General features: G+C 52.8%; 1 protein-coding gene across 4 annotated transcripts in view; it reads right to left on the reverse strand.

Moving 5' to 3' along the window:
- The window catches only part of CAPZB (capping actin protein of muscle Z-line subunit beta), a 133,908-nt gene that overhangs the window by 117,918 nt on the left and 298 nt on the right, over positions 1-15,692 (reverse strand). The window contains exon 1 of one of the 4 annotated variants that reach the window (XM_027060236.2): positions 14,515-14,674. The exons of 2 other annotated variants lie outside the window; for them this stretch is intronic. In XM_027060236.2, the coding sequence (XP_026916037.1) occupies positions 14,515-14,604 (90 nt within the window). In that variant the 5' untranslated portion in view covers positions 14,605-14,674. Of the gene's footprint in view, positions 1-14,514; positions 14,675-15,692 lie in introns of those variants that run through there. One more of the 4 variants, XM_027060237.2, reaches the window with a different exon arrangement.

Genomic DNA, 15,692 nt, shown 5'->3' on the forward strand with positions numbered 1-15,692 from the left:
GAGACAGTTCATACCCACAGGACACAATCACATGGGTGGGGAGGTTCATCCCCACAAGAACAATCACATAAGCAGAGAGAAAGTTTATACCTCAGAAACAGCCTATAGGAACAAAGTCATACATAACATGCAATAAGCAAATAAGGATGACCAGAAAAAGTGCTGTATAAAAGCCTCCACGTTATTAAAAAAAAAAAAAAAAAAAAAAAAAAAAACCACACAAACATGCAACATTAAGAAAAAATTAACTCCTACTTATCCAACAATGGAGGAATGGTTGACCAAATGACAGCATTAACCAGCTGAAATATTAGTCATTTAAAACATTCACGAGGGGCACCCGGGTGGCTCAGTTGGTTAAGCATCCGACTTCGGCTCAGGTCATGATCTTGCGGTTCATGACTTCGAGCCCCATGTCGGGCTCTGTGCTGACAGCTCAAGAGCCTGGAGCCTGCTTCCAATTCTGTGTCTCCCTCTCTCTCTCTGCCCCTCCCCTGCTCACACTCTGTATCTCTCTCTCAAGAATATTAAAAAAATAATTATTATTAAAAAAAAGTCATGAAAATACTGAAACAAAAAAATTCTTGTGAAAAAAGAGCACAACGTATAAATCACACAGAAAGTATGACACAATCCACAAAAAACCTTTAAAAACCACACAGAGACAAAGACACTAAAGCGATATACCGAAAGGTTAACCGTAGCTGCTGGCAGGGTAAGATTATGGGCAAGTTTTTTTTCCTTCTGTATTTTCTGACTTTTCTATAACGAACGTGTTACTTTTAAAATAAAAGGAGGGGCGCCTGGGTGGCGCAGTCGGTTAAGCGTCCGACTTCAGCCAGGTCACGATCTCGCGGTCCGGGAGTTCGAGCCCCGCGTCAGGCTCTGGGCTGATGGCTCAGAGCCTGGAGCCTGTTTCCGATTCTGTGTCTCCCTCTCTCCCTGCCCCTCCCCCCGTTCATGCTCTGTCTCTCTCTGTCCCAAAAATAAATAAACGTTGAAAAAAATTTTAAAATAAAAGGAAAGGGGTGCCTGGGTGGCTCAGTCGGTTGAGCGTCCGACTTCGGCTCAGGTCATGATCTCACAGTCCGTGAGTTCGAGCCCCGTGTCGGGCTCTGGGCTGATGGCTCAGAGCCTGGAGCCTGCTTCCGATTCTGTGTCTCCCTCTCTCTCTGCCCCTCCCCCGTTCGTGCTCTGTCTCTCTCTGTCTCAAAAATAAATAAAAACGTTAAAAAAAAATTTAAAAATAAATAAATAAATAAATAAATAAAATAAAAGGAAAAACGCTGAACTTTAAAAAAATAATACTGTCAGATTCCAAAGGGATCCCTAGTGGCAGGGAACGGGGTCAGGAAGCTTCCCAGGGCCCCTGCCACTGGTGTTTACACCCAACTAGATGGCCATGGGTCTCCTCCACTAGGCTGTGGGCTCTTTAAGGCAAGGCCCTCCCCTCACTCAGCGGAGTGTCCCAGGACACGGCACAGAGCACAGGACACACTCAGCACACAGCGATGGGGGGAAGGGCACTGAACCACCAGCAAATCCTACTCCAGGGACGAGGGCGTCAACAGCTAAACCTCATGGGTAAGGGTTGTGCTGTGCTGCAGGTCAGGCCAGGGTGTGGACGGGGCACGCAAATGGACAAGGGTGAAGTCGGAGCCTCCTTCACGACACAGGACGTCTTCACAAGGGACCCCTGCTGGGTCACGTCAAGCTCTCCCACCCCTACCCTTCTGGCTCCAATGACTGAATTATTGCCGACTGCCGGTTCCGCTGAACAGGCCACATTCTCCTGCACGTACCATTCTCTCTGCCTGCCGGGTCTCCACCACCCGTCCTCCTGGCAAATGAGTCTTTTCATCTCGCTTCAGACAAAAGCCTCTCCCCTGACATCTCTGCTGTGGTCCCCGCTCAGTCGAACCCTCTTCGCTGCACCCGCACACACCCCTTTCCAGCGATTATCTTCCATTCCACAGCTTCTCTGGACACACACTTGGTCTCCTTATAGATACAGTAACGGTCTTTATTATGCCCGCCCCCCCAGCAGAGCCCAGAGCATTGTTGAAGATTTGCATGGATGGATGGACGGATGGTGGGCAGATAGGATGTGGAGGGCTATGGTAGTCAGAGAAGGCTTGGTGGCCACGAGGGGACAGAGCCGGGCCTGGAGGCAAGCGGGGTAGACGCAGGAAGAAGGGAGGAAGGCACGGAGGGGGATGCTGCAAGCCGAGGCCCAGAGAGAGAAGCAAGCCGGGCTCTGAGGGTCACCAATTTTACGTGGTCCTCAGATGAGCATCTCTTCTACCAACAGTTACAGGAGTTTACTTCAATGGATACTTTCTACTTGGGGCAACTGATACTGGTTTTCCATTCACGGTAACGACAAAGTTTCTTCAGTTAAAAAATGAAGTAATTTAAAGAAAAATGACTGGTTCTGATATGGAGATGCTGTCGCAAAAAGCATGGCGGCTACCCCTAGATAGGACATTTCTGCAGGAAAGCAAGGAGCTCTCTCAGCTTGGCCAGAACAGGAAGCCAGACTGCGTAAACAAAGCTGGCGAGGCAAGGGGGTGAGGTCAGATCCAAGGGCCTGGAGGCAGCCTGCGAGGCAGAGGCTGTCATAAGTTATGAGGGCAAAGGGACAGGAAAGACGCGTGGGGAGAAAAATGCTCGTTCTCTTTAGCCCCACAACCCACTCCTGAGGGTTTACTGCAAGGAAGTGACTCTAAGGAGGGGAAAACATACATGTGTGCGTCTAGATAAACAGATAATCAGTAACCACTGCAACTAAGACACAGCAAAAGGCTTGCAAACCGGTCGTTTACTGAATCCTCACAGCCCCAATGAGGCAGGCACTCTAACATGAACATCCTAGACAGATGTAGACAGAACAGCCCGACTCCGGGCTTTGCTTTCCTCGACACCACCACATTTTAATGGCTGTATTATATACCATTGTGCTACCGTGCCACCATTTTTCAACCGACTGTCATTTGCTTTCCCCAGTGCCCTGCCACTGTGATTCCCGTCTCCTACAGACACACCACAAAGTAGGAGCCAAAACCAAAGGGATCTGGGTGTGAGTCCAGACCTGTCCCTAGATTTCTTCTGTAACTAAGGGCACTGGCTTTCTGGGCTCGTCTGAGCTGAAACTCTCTTAGGACGTCATGCTGGAAAAGTGTGGTCTTTGCATGGGTCACTGGAGAAGCACGTTCAGAGAGGAGTGTTCAAATGTGGCTGAGTTCAGGCAGCAGCAAAGGCAACAGCCCACTTGAGAACAGAGTCCAGATTCTAGTGTGTCAGACACAGGATGCCAGTCCCAATTGCCCTAGTGATGTACTGTGGGATCTGGGGGCGAGCCACAAGCCTCATGTGGGTAGCAAAACTCCGTGACCAAAGAGGTTACGTGCAAAGGCTTTAAAGTCATAGCAACCAGGTTCAAGTCCCAGCTCTGCCATTTATTAGCAATTTACATCAAGTCTCTAAATTTCCATAATCATCATTTACATAAAGACCGAAATTCACAGGATCCCATGCTTAGGAGCTAATTCTAGGGGCCAAAGAGAATAATGCATGTTAAGTACTAAGAAGAGTAGGGCTGGTGCCTTCCTTTCCTTGTTAACTCTGAGGGCTTGCTAAATGCTTCAGCCGCCTTAGAATCCGCTTGTACTCGTTAGGACCCATGGCCCACCACCTGAGGCTTGGAAATCGTTTTTTCCCTTTCCTGAGACACCGGGCCATGTCATGGAATTCAACTCATGGGGTTTTATCAGTTAATTCAATGGCTCACGAGGCACTCTGAGCTCATCCTATGGAGGTCCAACACTATTTCTGTGTCCTTGTTCTACCGATTAGTCACATGACGGGAGGGCCCTTCCTTGGGGACCATGGCAACCAGTACTTGCTTGTTATTTCAAGAAATGCCTTCTCGACAATCAATATGTACCAAACAGATACTGTGGAATCAAAATAAAAGCAGGATCCTGGGGAAAACGCCCAGGATGCTTCTGTGTGCTCTCCATCTGGGATTCAGCAAGCTCAGAAACCGCGGTCCATGGCCAAGAGGGGAAAAAGCCTTACAGCCCTGTGGTACCAGTTTTATGGCGGGCAAGAGGACAAGGGACAAATCAACGTTAAGAAAATGTGAAGACTGGGCCCATTTTCCAGGCGTATCACCAAGTGCCAAGTAAGACAACAAGGAATAGAGGTTGCCATGAATGGAGGCCATGGAGACCCTCCCCATCCTGCAAGCAGGTGCCGACATCCACAGCCTGGCATTCTCAGTTCCTTAAGATCAGGAACCTCTTTCAGTACCTTAGATTGGTTTTACCTCTTGGGGTTGGACTAATTCCACTGGTAACATAGGTAGGCAGACCACCATAGTCTTTCTGTTCATTTCTGGCCCTAGTTGCAGGTGCAGCACAGCCAGGGCATGGAGTAAGTTGATCCTGAATTCAAATGCTAGCTTGGTCACAAACAACTACTGTATCCCCAATAGTGCATTATTTCAGAGCCCAGCTGGATATGCACAGAAAGGAGGAGACAGGAGAGGTGGCAGTAAGGACTACATAGTGCTCAGGGTCTTAAGAGTAATTCAAGGTTAGAAGTTACAATGTAGGAAACAAGGTTTCCCTTTAAATGAAGAACCACAGGCACGGCAAGCTCATTCTCGTAGCATCTTAAGATGGGCTCCAAGTCATCAAAGCAAAACCAGGGGCAGCCGCCTAACATAGTCTGCTTTGAGCTGCAAAACATATAAAAGCACTAAAGAACATTGGTTACAACCATCAACATAAACACTTTCCTCTGTACATAAAAACAACATCGTAGGACCAGCCTAGGATTCTAGAATGGAATCTAGAATCAGAAGACCAAGTTCATTCAAAGGCCACCTCTGCCCCTTACTAGCTGTGTGACCTTGTACAAGATACTTCTTCCCTTCTTAGGCCTCCATTTCCACATCTGCAAAGTGTGTTGGGGGCACGGTGACCAAAATGGGGCTACGGTACAGATCACAGGAGATGGTAGCCACGATGCCCAGCACACAGGGGCTGGCCCAATGCAAGTCCCCCTGGGTGATGAAGCCTCTAAGCCAAGGCACAGAGGGCTGCTCGGTCCAAGAGCAAGGTCCCTGGAAGCCACAAAGTCACAGCCTCCCCTTAGTGTGATCATTACATCTGCTTTTCAGATTTGTGGTATTTCTCACTACAGGGATTTTCAGATTCAACCCAAGTCTCTTCCCCATAGAACAGTGCTCATTTATATGAATGATATTATATGAATGATCAAGTCCCTACAGATAATAACGAACCACACAGGCCTCCTGTGTGGACACTGTGTAAACAGTGTTCTTATTTAATCCTCTACCCTGTGAAGAGGCAGATGTTATGGGCATTGTACCGATCAGGAAGCTGAGGTTCAGAGAGATGAAGTAACTAGTTGAAGCTCACACAGTTCACAAGCAGCCACAGTGGGAATCAGAGCCAGGAGTCTCCTGCTATACCTTACGAGGCTGCCTTCCAGCAAGTGTTTTCTCTGCCCATTTCCCTTTATTTTGCCTCCTTACCCCTAAACCCCAACACTCTACACGCCTTAAAAATCAAACACAAGCCCTCAAAACAAAACATTCGGCGCCTGAGGCAGCAAAGTCTCGCAGGTCTGTGGCAGTTCACAAATGCAGCACTGACTAGCAGAAGCTGGGAGCACCTACGAACACCTGCCTGTTCAGAAAGACGAAAATGGCTCAGAAAATAGCCACAGTCCCGGGGTGGGGGAGGGGGGCGGGGGGGAGGCAGGAATGACAAGCATCACTGATTAGCATCATGCCCCATTCCACTCAAAGACCCTGGATACCAAATGTAACTGGCCCTCCAGGGTTGGCCACTCATGCTAGGAGAAGAAAAAACTAAGCCATTTTCCAGAAGAGTGACTTTGATTATAAGCTGGAACAAAAGTACCTTTCCAAACAACTTGTTCAGGGATAGCCAGGTGCATCTCTACAAGGCCCGTAAGTAACAAGAGTTTCCACTGAGCTACCCAAGAAGCACTTCCCTGAGAGCTAGGTATTCTAATACAAAGCAGAGGGAGTCTCCACATTCGGCTGCGATAGCACGTGACCGACAAGTCCACAGCACCGATAACAACACCGCCTTATTACTGATGTTAATAACGTTACCACGTCGGGCTTGACATGTATTAACTCATTTAACCCTGGCAAAATCCATCAGAAATACCTGTAATTTTACCATTTCATAGACAAGGAAACTGAGGCAGAGAGTGAAGGAAGTTACCATGTCTGCAGGTGTGGATCTAAATTCAGGCTCCAGACCCTGCCCTTCAACTGTCCCTGCACTCCAGAATCCAGAGTGCCTGGGATCATTCGGAAACTCCAAGCCAGCCATGTGACTCTGCGCCCAGTGCTCAGGGCCACCACGTGCAGAGCCACCAGTGAAGCTCAGAGCCATCAGGATGACTGCTGCCACCAAATCCCGATCCCACCGCTGCCAGTGCCTCCGGACAACCTTCAACGTCAGGGTGGCTTCAACAGCTAACGGGTGCACTGACCCCATCTCAGAGGCAGACCCTGCTCAGCTCCTTCCGTTCTTGTCACCCCTACCTAAAGTGAAACTGACAAGTGGGAGCCCGACACTGGCTCTGGACTGCCAGAAAAGTGTCACACTTGGAATCACCCTGCTCAAAGTGTTCCATCTGTGTAGGGCTAAACCACAGGAAGTGCTGACAATCGGCCACTTCTGACCTAGGAAAACAGCAATTCCATACAGTTCAACCTCACAGGGAAGGGGCCCTCACATTTATTAAGGGCCTACTAGACATCCATGCATTCAACAAACACTATGGGGCAATGGCCCCTGTGCCAGGGACAATGGAACACTGTGTGGCACTCACACTCCGAGGGGGCACTTATTGTGCCCCTTCCTTCCTAAGGGCCAGAAACAGCTTGAGGCATTGGGAGAGTCACCAACTGAAGCCACTCAAGGTCATAGAACTACTGAACTGGGCCCCTAGGCTCTTTCCCCTCAGAGGCCCTGCAACCTGCGGCAGGCTGTGGCGCCCAGGGCTGGGCTGGGCCTTCAGAGGAAAAGGTCAAGGGAATCCTGCAAGGTTTTGTGCAACCAACAGTGTCAGTGGGGGGCTGTCCCAATCACTAGGATACGCACCAAGAACTACTGTCCTACCCAAAACGCCAAGATGTGACCCTACTGATGGCACGTCAAGACAGATCTGTCACTTGAAGGTTTGGCAGGTAGCTTCCCCAAAACAGACTACAGCTCAGAAAGACCCATCTCCTTTCATTTTAACAACCCGAACCAACAAAATCTTCTAACGTCTAAACCCAGGCTTCAGCCACCATGGCCGGACCCGCAGGGGAACCGCTCTCGACCTCAGCTTCCTCATCTATAAAATAAGCATCCTGGTGAGTCCATGCAGGACAGGCAGGATAGCAGAATTCCAGAAGCATGCAATTTTGAGTGGGAGGGACCTGCACCGGAATGCTGACTCTGCCACTGACTACCTGGGGGCCTTGCAGCGAGCCACTAACCCTTTCTGAGCTTCAGTTTCCTTATCTGCACGGTGAGGAAACCACCCTCCCAGGGCTGGGTTGAGAGAATTAAAGACCGTGACTGTGTGCATCCAACACAGTGCAGAAGGCAGGCACTTTGAAGACGCACGGAGAACCCAGGAGGGAATACTTAATAACCCATGGGGTGAAGACTGCTAACCCAGGCACCTCCAATTCCCGTTGCACAAGCGCCTCAGGACCAAGTCAGAGAACTCAACTCTCAGGACGACCAAAGGTCCACACCCACTATGGCCAAAAGAGATCTGAACACGGGAGCCGTCGAGAGGAGGATACACAAGGAAGTCAGGACAGCCCGGGTGGGAAATTCTCAAAGAGCAAAGCACGCAAAGTGGCCCAGCCCAGCCACTGCCACGTAGGGGTCTGCCTTCCTCAGTGATGGGTCCCTTTCCAGCCCCAGGGTCGGCCGGGAAGTCACAAGGCAAGCTGTGCTCAGCAGCGGAGCAAAGGACTGATAAAATCAAAGCCAGATCAGTCAATGGGGCGTGTGACTCTGGATCTCAGGGCTGTGAGTTCCAGCACCACGTTGGGTGTAGAGATTACTTAAAATAAAAAATCTTATAAAAAAAAAAAAAAAAGCCAGCGATGAGACAGAAATTCAAGAATAGCTCCTTCAGTGGCTGTAGTGCCTACAGTCAGACTCTTCACCAGGAGTCTGGGGTAATGAAAGCTCCTCCTCTCAGTTTCTTAGCCCGAAATTCTATGCAGGAACCCCGTTCATGGGAAATCTGATGTACCCCTTCAGGGCCAAACCTCACAGTGGGGAAGCCTTGAGAAGCAAGCCAGACCCGAACCCTCCGGCCACCGATCACGGCTATGGGCGACGAGGAAGGACGAGGGCGTCTGGTACCACCAGGAAACACACAGTTCCACTGGGAGGCCGCCCACAGAGAGCACGTGCAAAAGTATCTTTTCATAACTTAGGATTTTAAACGATCGATATTTCACTCATTAAATGTAATGAGTCCTCTGCCTGTATCTTGGAGAAAACTCTGAAACAGTTAAGTCCCGATAATACTAACATCCTGGTCTCGCGGCAGGTCCCTGCTCAGAAGGGTCCTGGTGAGTTCAGGGTTGGGACAGGAAGCTTCACGAGCAGTTGTAGGCAGTGGGTGAGAAGCTCAGGGGCTGAGCAAGCGGCAACGACTGCTGGCAGTCTGCAGCGTGGTGAGATCTTTGTGGCCAGGGCACACCAGGCTGCAAGCCCTAAGGACTGCTAGCCTTTGGGGAGCCTGGGTGGCTCGGTCGGTTGAGCGTCAGACTCTTCGTTTCGACTAAGGTCACGATCCCAGGGTCGTGGGATCGAGCCCCACATCAGGCTCTGCGCTAAGCGTGGAGCCTGCTTAAAATTCTCTCTCTCCCTCTGCCCCTCTCCCGGGCTTGCACACGCAAGCTTTTTCTCAAAAAAAAAAAAAAAAAAAAAAAAAGACTGCTGGCCTTGGGCAGAGGACTCCACTTCTCAGGGGCTCTCTGCACAACGGGGCACTACACTTGCACTTGCCCTCCAAGCCGGCCAGAAACATGCAGGGTGGGAAGAGGAGGAAGCAGGGAGAAGGGAAGGCAAGTGGCTCCCTTAAGCTTAAGCCCTTCTGATGTGGACTCCCCCAACCCCACCCCGGTTGCTGCTGCATGATGTGTGCCCCAGACGTGTGCCCCAGTCTGTCAAGACTCCAATTAACCTGTCTCCACCCGCCTCCTCCGCCTAAGACTCATATCCTATTAGGTCTATCTGATGGCTCGGTGAGCATCCACACGACAAACGGCTGGATGGAAGAAACGCCAGGAGGCAGCAGCGCGGGGGCCCAGAGCCCAGGCTGTGGGGTCCAACTGCCCAGGCGGCCTAGGTTTCCTCGCCTGCATGACGAGGGTAACACGAGAACCTGCCTCATAGGACTGCTCTGGGCATTCAAAAGTAGTCAACAAAAAGTAGCTCCTGTTATGGTTGCGGCCACCATGCACAGTCCCCCCTCCCCGCCCCCCCTGTGGACCGGTGGTCTTAGGTGTTTGCCTGCCCAGAGCCTAAGGCTGTGCAAGCGGAGTGGAACTGGGGGCCACCCGAAGATACAGGACTGCTGCGCTAACCAGACTAAAATCCCCGCTTAGTTGTTAGTAGGATATCAAGGCTTTGCAGACAGTACTATCTAGGATTTAAACTGACCAGAAATAGCAAGTTGGATCAATGATAAAGCAGCCTATCACAATGCCTCACCAGTGAGCTCTGGGGGCACAAATGTCCCTCTCAGACCCAGAGGTGGTAAATCACGGCATCTCACTCTGCCTTCCTATCTTCATCTTTCTTGCCCATGTGTTCCTCTCCGTACCCCGGGCCTCACAAAGGGCTGGGACCCTCGTAACCCCACAGCCTGGTGCTGGCGAATGCCTCCCTCCGCTCTCTCACCTCTTGGGGCCTTTGTACACACCAGGGCCAGATGACGCTTCCTAAAATACCACGACTCTGCCAGCCTCCTCAAATTTCTACCTGCCCCGTCAAATATTTAACTGGCTCCACGCTGTCCCAGATCAAATGCAAACTCCTTAGCTTAGCAACTCAGGCACTCCCCAGCTGACTCCCAGGACTGAGGCACCCCCCACTCGCTCCGTCTACTCCGTGGCTGATCTCCAAACTCACAAGACTGACCGGACCCCTGAACTCTGCTTTTGTTCCAGGCAGGGCCTGGAATGGCCTCTCCTTGACTGCACCCCACCCTATCCTCTCTGCCTGGGCAAGGTCTCCCCGGGCTTCACACCCAGCCCCCACCCAAGCTGCCTGCGGGCCGGAGCGGTCTGCAGGGCTTCCTGGAGGAAGTGGAATGCAGGCCGAGCAGACACGTGCCCCTTGCCAATAAAGCCTTTTCCATGCTGTGTCCTTCCTGCTGCACGAAACCTTCTGGATGCCTCTGGTCTCCCCTTGCGGATCAGAGAACGGGGATTATGGCTTCTGTCTGTGTCCCTTACTCTGCAGTGTGCAGAATAAGACAAATAATAACCGTAGCTACCACCTACTGTGTGCCAAGCACTGGATTCAGTACGTTGCAATTTCACTTCTCCCGGTATCCCCGTGAAACGTTACCCACGTGCTACGGATCAAGAAACTGAGGCCAAGGGAGATTAGAACCCCCGCTTCCGATCACCGCTGAGGCAGGACTCCGACCCGCCTGGGCCCAGCTCCAAAGCCCACGTTCTGTGGTGCAGGCGGCAAACACAGGACAAGGACTCTCGGCTCTCACTTCGCATTGCCTGGCGTTGCTGAAGCGCCCACCGAGTGCCAGGTGACCAGTGCAAGGTGTGGGTGATGAGCGGGCACCAAACAGATGAGCGCCCTGCTCTCACGGAGCTCACGTGCTCGGGCCCCAGTCCTGACCCTCTTCTTCCAATCTGGGAAGAGGGCAAGGATTCGGTCCGTAAGGGGTTCCACCAGGCACAGGCCCGAGATACAGCAGCGGGCTGTGACAATACACAAGTGTCCGATGTACGGGAAGCCTTTTTTGTGAAGTAGAGACTCGGGCTCCGTGAGGGAAGCTCTTCACTCGAAGCACAGCCCAAAGCCAAGCAAACCTCAGCAAGCAGTACAGAGTGGAGGAAAGGGGTCTGTCTCTGGAGTCAGAAAACCCAGTCCCCCACTTAACGGTTACAGAGGGACTCCCCACATACCCCTTTGAACCTCATCTGTAGTAGGGTGATAATAACAACAATAGCGACTATGTATCCAATTATGTGCCAGATGCTGTTAGAAGCACTTGACGTGTATTATCTCATTTAATCCCCATAACAAGCCTTACGAGGAGGTCCTGTTATTATCCCAAGGCAGTCTGGCTCCGAAGTCCTAACTGCTTATACTGTGCTGCCCCCCTCCCAAGGCTGAACCGTCCCGGCGGGGCTGATGCAGGGATCCAATGAGCTAAAGCTCGCAGCAGAGTGCATGCACATGGCTGCTGCCCTATAAATGCACATCTCTGCCTCCTTACGCTGCAACACGCCTCTCTGAAAGCCTAGGTTTGGAAATGGCATTGCTCTAGCTGGTCCTAAGGTGGGTGATCTTCTGATGGCATCCTCCGGCCTGGCACGCCCCACTCTCACGGCTGGGATCCGCTGCACAGAGCAAGGGGCCCAGAGCCTGTACTGCAGGCTCACAGCTTCTGAGAAGCAGACTGAGTGTCCAGCACGGGAGTCGGGTGGCCCCAGCCTGGAGTCCCAGGCCTGCCACTCACACCGGTCACTCAACGTCTCGAGCTTCAAGGTTTCACGCAAGTAAGATGGGGGATGGGCTATAATCTAAGCCACATTTCTGCATCACAGTAGATTCTCCATCAGTGGCCGCTCCCCAGGTTGGGAGGGCGGGACTTCCATGGCACCACAGCGTTACAGTTCTGGGTAGGAGAGGTGCTGGCGTGGAGAGGATTCACTTCCACAGTTATGGCAGAGGGAAGAACAGGCACACTCCGAAAGGTCTGGGAGTGAAGCCTGGCACAAGCCAACCTTCTCTTAAATCTCCTGCTGTGTCTCACGCAAATGGCTTGCGGCTGTATCAGTCAAGGTTCTTCCCCCTTAAACTTTAGGTAGAAGTGGCATCTCCCCCCCCCATCCCCCAAACAATGTAAGCTGTGAGCGATGGACGCTCGTCTTGGTCATCACTGCGTCCCTGGCACAGAACGCTGCATAAAGGAGGCACTGAATACACAGAGAATTAATGCTATCCTACAGCTTCGGGCACCCCCTAAGGCACCGCTGTATTTGCCTAACGGCAAGCATCGCCCAGCCTGGGAAGCGGGAGTTGGAAGGTTATGTACCTGCCCAGCTACCATCTCTCCGGGCTGCCTGCCAGTCATCCGTCCTCTCCATGGGACTTCCGAGTTATAAATAGGAATATCTGCTTTCAAACTATGATTTATCATCTCCATCTCAAGCTATCGATTGTTGGCTATTTTTTTCAAGCATTCCACCAAAGAGGCCAGTTAGGTTTAAACGGACGGGACTGTGTGTCCATGTGGGGTCCGAGCTGAACTGTCTCTCGTCTACACCAGGAGACCAGCCAAGACACATTAGTGTCAACTACATTGTTTCACCTTGCAACAATGTGACAGGCCTCTCCTATCAGCTCCTGTCAGGCAAAACCATCCGGGGAGCTGGAGGGACAACTCATGAGGGGGCCCCACCATCTAGCACCAGAATCAGAACTCTTAAGTTAGAACAATCATTCTTGACTTAGAAGCTACAGCTACGTAAGGAAAAGTTGTCTATGCATTCTTAACCGATGCCAACAAAAATCATGACATTTACTCCAAAGTCCAACGCATTTTAGATTCTCAAACTGCTATTCCCCTCCATTGACAACTGAGATGTAGCTTGTTTTCTCGACTGTCACACACTACCGAAAATAAACACGGTGGTCTTAACTCATTTACCTATTCCAACATCCCACGTCACCACTTGTGTCCCAGCCCGACGGACCAGTCTGGATTATTAGAGCATTCATGCAAGGGACTGACTTGACAAGCAGCAGTCAGAAATTACTCAGAAGCCTAGGGGAAACAGCATGCTCCCGAGAATGAGTACAAAAACCCAAGTGGCTGAGTTCATGGACATAAGACACGCCCCAAAAGCCATTTCCTTCAGTGCCAGGTGTTGTTCTAGGCCCCAGGGGTGCAGCCATGGAAAACACAGGGGAAAACCCCTGCCCTCCAAGAGCTCCTGTCCTGGCCCGTGCCAAACCCACCTGTACCACCCTCTGAATGACTACTGCTCTGTTCAGTGAGGTCTCCGGTGCAAAGGACCCAGAACACAACCAGTCCTCAGTAAATGCTGCTGCTCCCTTGCCATCGCTGAGTAGCCCACTATTCTGTCTTCTAAACGGTGTCCTTCCTATCTTCTGGCACAGCAGCAGCCCGGGACAGTGGGGAGGACGGAGGTCGGAGGCTGACAGATGTGCTTCCACTGGCTAAGCAACACCTGGAGTAAGTTACTCCACGACCGAACGGCAGCCTCTTCACCTGTACAACGGGAACAGTTAACTCCCTCAAAGGGCTCCGTGTGGATTCAAGGAGCTCATACAGCTGAACTGCACAGCACAGTGCCTGGCACCTAGTAGCCCTCAAGAAAGGTCAGCCCTTTTCTTCCAGCTCCTCCACGGTTCTTTCAGACTGTCCAAATAAAACCCAAATACAGGACTCCTGAGAAGCATCATATGTCGCTGTGCTGCTCCTCCTAGGTCATTACGGGCCTTGTCCCATTACCTTTGGAGAATCGGGCACCTGGGGCTAAGCCAAGATGCCCCTCCCTGCCAGATATGCTGCCGTGAGCAGCCCCGCCTGGCCATGTTCCCCTCCCTGCTTTTGCCCCAAGAGCAAATTGATTAAACCTCCCCCCACTTTTAAAGTCCTCACCCAACACTGTCCTGGAACACACTTCCCCACCCAGGCCCGGGGCGGGGCCGCCTCCCAGCAAAACACCCATCAGAGAAGTCCAATCGCATTAAAAATGGCATAAGCCACATTTTTAATCAATATACAGGAAGGCACCAAGAAAAAAACACAGCCACTCTTAATTAGTCATCCTGGTTCAGCAGCCACATCTCTTCATGAAACAAGAAACTGAGACCCTCAAAACACTCTGAAGCCCAAAGTCCACACGCAAACATCTGCCTGCACTAGGCAGGAGGAGCAGGTGGGTGGCCTGAGCTCTGTCAGCCCATCTCCAAAGGTTCCTTGACCATCTCAGGCAGAGAAGCCCTCTGGCCCTCCAGTCTGGGCAGAGAGCCCGTCCTGCAGGAGGCTGCAAGGTGGAGGTAGGGCAGGCTCACTTGCGTTGGCCCAGGTGAAACCTCGGGCCATCCAGAGGACCCAGGGCACCTGCCACCATGACTAAAACAAACACCACGAGTGGAACTGGCTAGCTGTCTCTCTCGGTGTCTGGCTCACCTGATCCGAGGCACCTCCATAATCAGCAGTTCCAACCCTCACAAGCTGACAGTTCAGGGGGAAGGGGAGGCTGCGCCTGCTGTGCTGCATCGTGTCCGGGCTGTTTGTTGGCCTCGGGGCCTGCTGGTCCCCCCCAGGGGCCGCAGCCTCACAAGGGCGATTGTGCGTTCATTCCTGCCCCGGAGACTCCCCCCCCCGCCCTCATCCCTCTGCTCCCACTCAGGCCCCGGCACGACGCCCCACAAGCACCGCACGGGGGCAGCGGCCGCGGAAAGGGCCCCGCAGAGTGCGGCGCTGCCTTCCTGCCTTCCGGGCACACAGGTGCCCGCCCTTCCCTCACTCGGTCCAGGCGGCCTCCCCAGAAGGGGGCAACCCTCCACCTGAGAAGTCACAGCCTCGGGACCACCACCCTCCCCCGGGCTGGAGAGCTCCCGATGCTTCCCAGAGGCGGCAAAGAAGGTTCGCCAAGGGTAGAGGGGAGGGACCACCTGGGTCGGGGGCAGGGAGCAGGGCCCTGGAGAGAGGGTAAAGGCCAGGACAGAGGGGGGCTGACGGAAGCTACGCTAAGGGCAGTGAGAAGTCTGGGGAAGAGGATGGGAGGGGGGTGTTAACGTCCAGGCGGGGGCCACGGACGGAGGAGGGAGAGGTCCAGACTAAGGCCAAGGAGGGAAGAGAAGGCTCAGGCTGAAGCCTTGGAGGAGCGGGGAAAGAAATCTAGGCTGGGACCACTGGAGGAGGCGTTGACGGGGGCCCAGACCGAAACCACGGAGAAGAGTCGGAGGGAGACGGAGGCCTAGCCCGGACCACAGGGAGGGGAGCCCAGCCTGGGCCACGGGAGGGAGAAACGAAGGCCTACTCTGGCCGCAGGAACGGGGAAAGAGGACCCAGCCCGGGCCGTGGGCAGGGGCAAGGGGGACCACGCCTGGGTCACCGGAGGGGGTGCCTGGCCTGGACCACGGGTCCAGGAGGGTCTAACCTGGGCTGCGGGGGAGACTAGCCAGACCGAGAGGCGGAGAGTGGGACTCCAGCTTGAGCCAAGGGCGGGGGCTGGGAGAGGGAGGCAGGGTCGCTACCCAGCCCCGCCGCCCCGGCCGACAGCCCCCTCCCGAGCCGGCAGCGATGGTGTCTACCTGGGTCCCAGACCCCGCCCCTCCCCCACCCGGGGGACCCACCCTTCT

The sequence above is a fragment of the Acinonyx jubatus genome, chromosome C1 (assembly GCF_027475565.1).
Source record: "Acinonyx jubatus isolate Ajub_Pintada_27869175 chromosome C1, VMU_Ajub_asm_v1.0, whole genome shotgun sequence".
NCBI classification, from domain to species: domain Eukaryota; kingdom Metazoa; phylum Chordata; class Mammalia; order Carnivora; family Felidae; genus Acinonyx; species Acinonyx jubatus.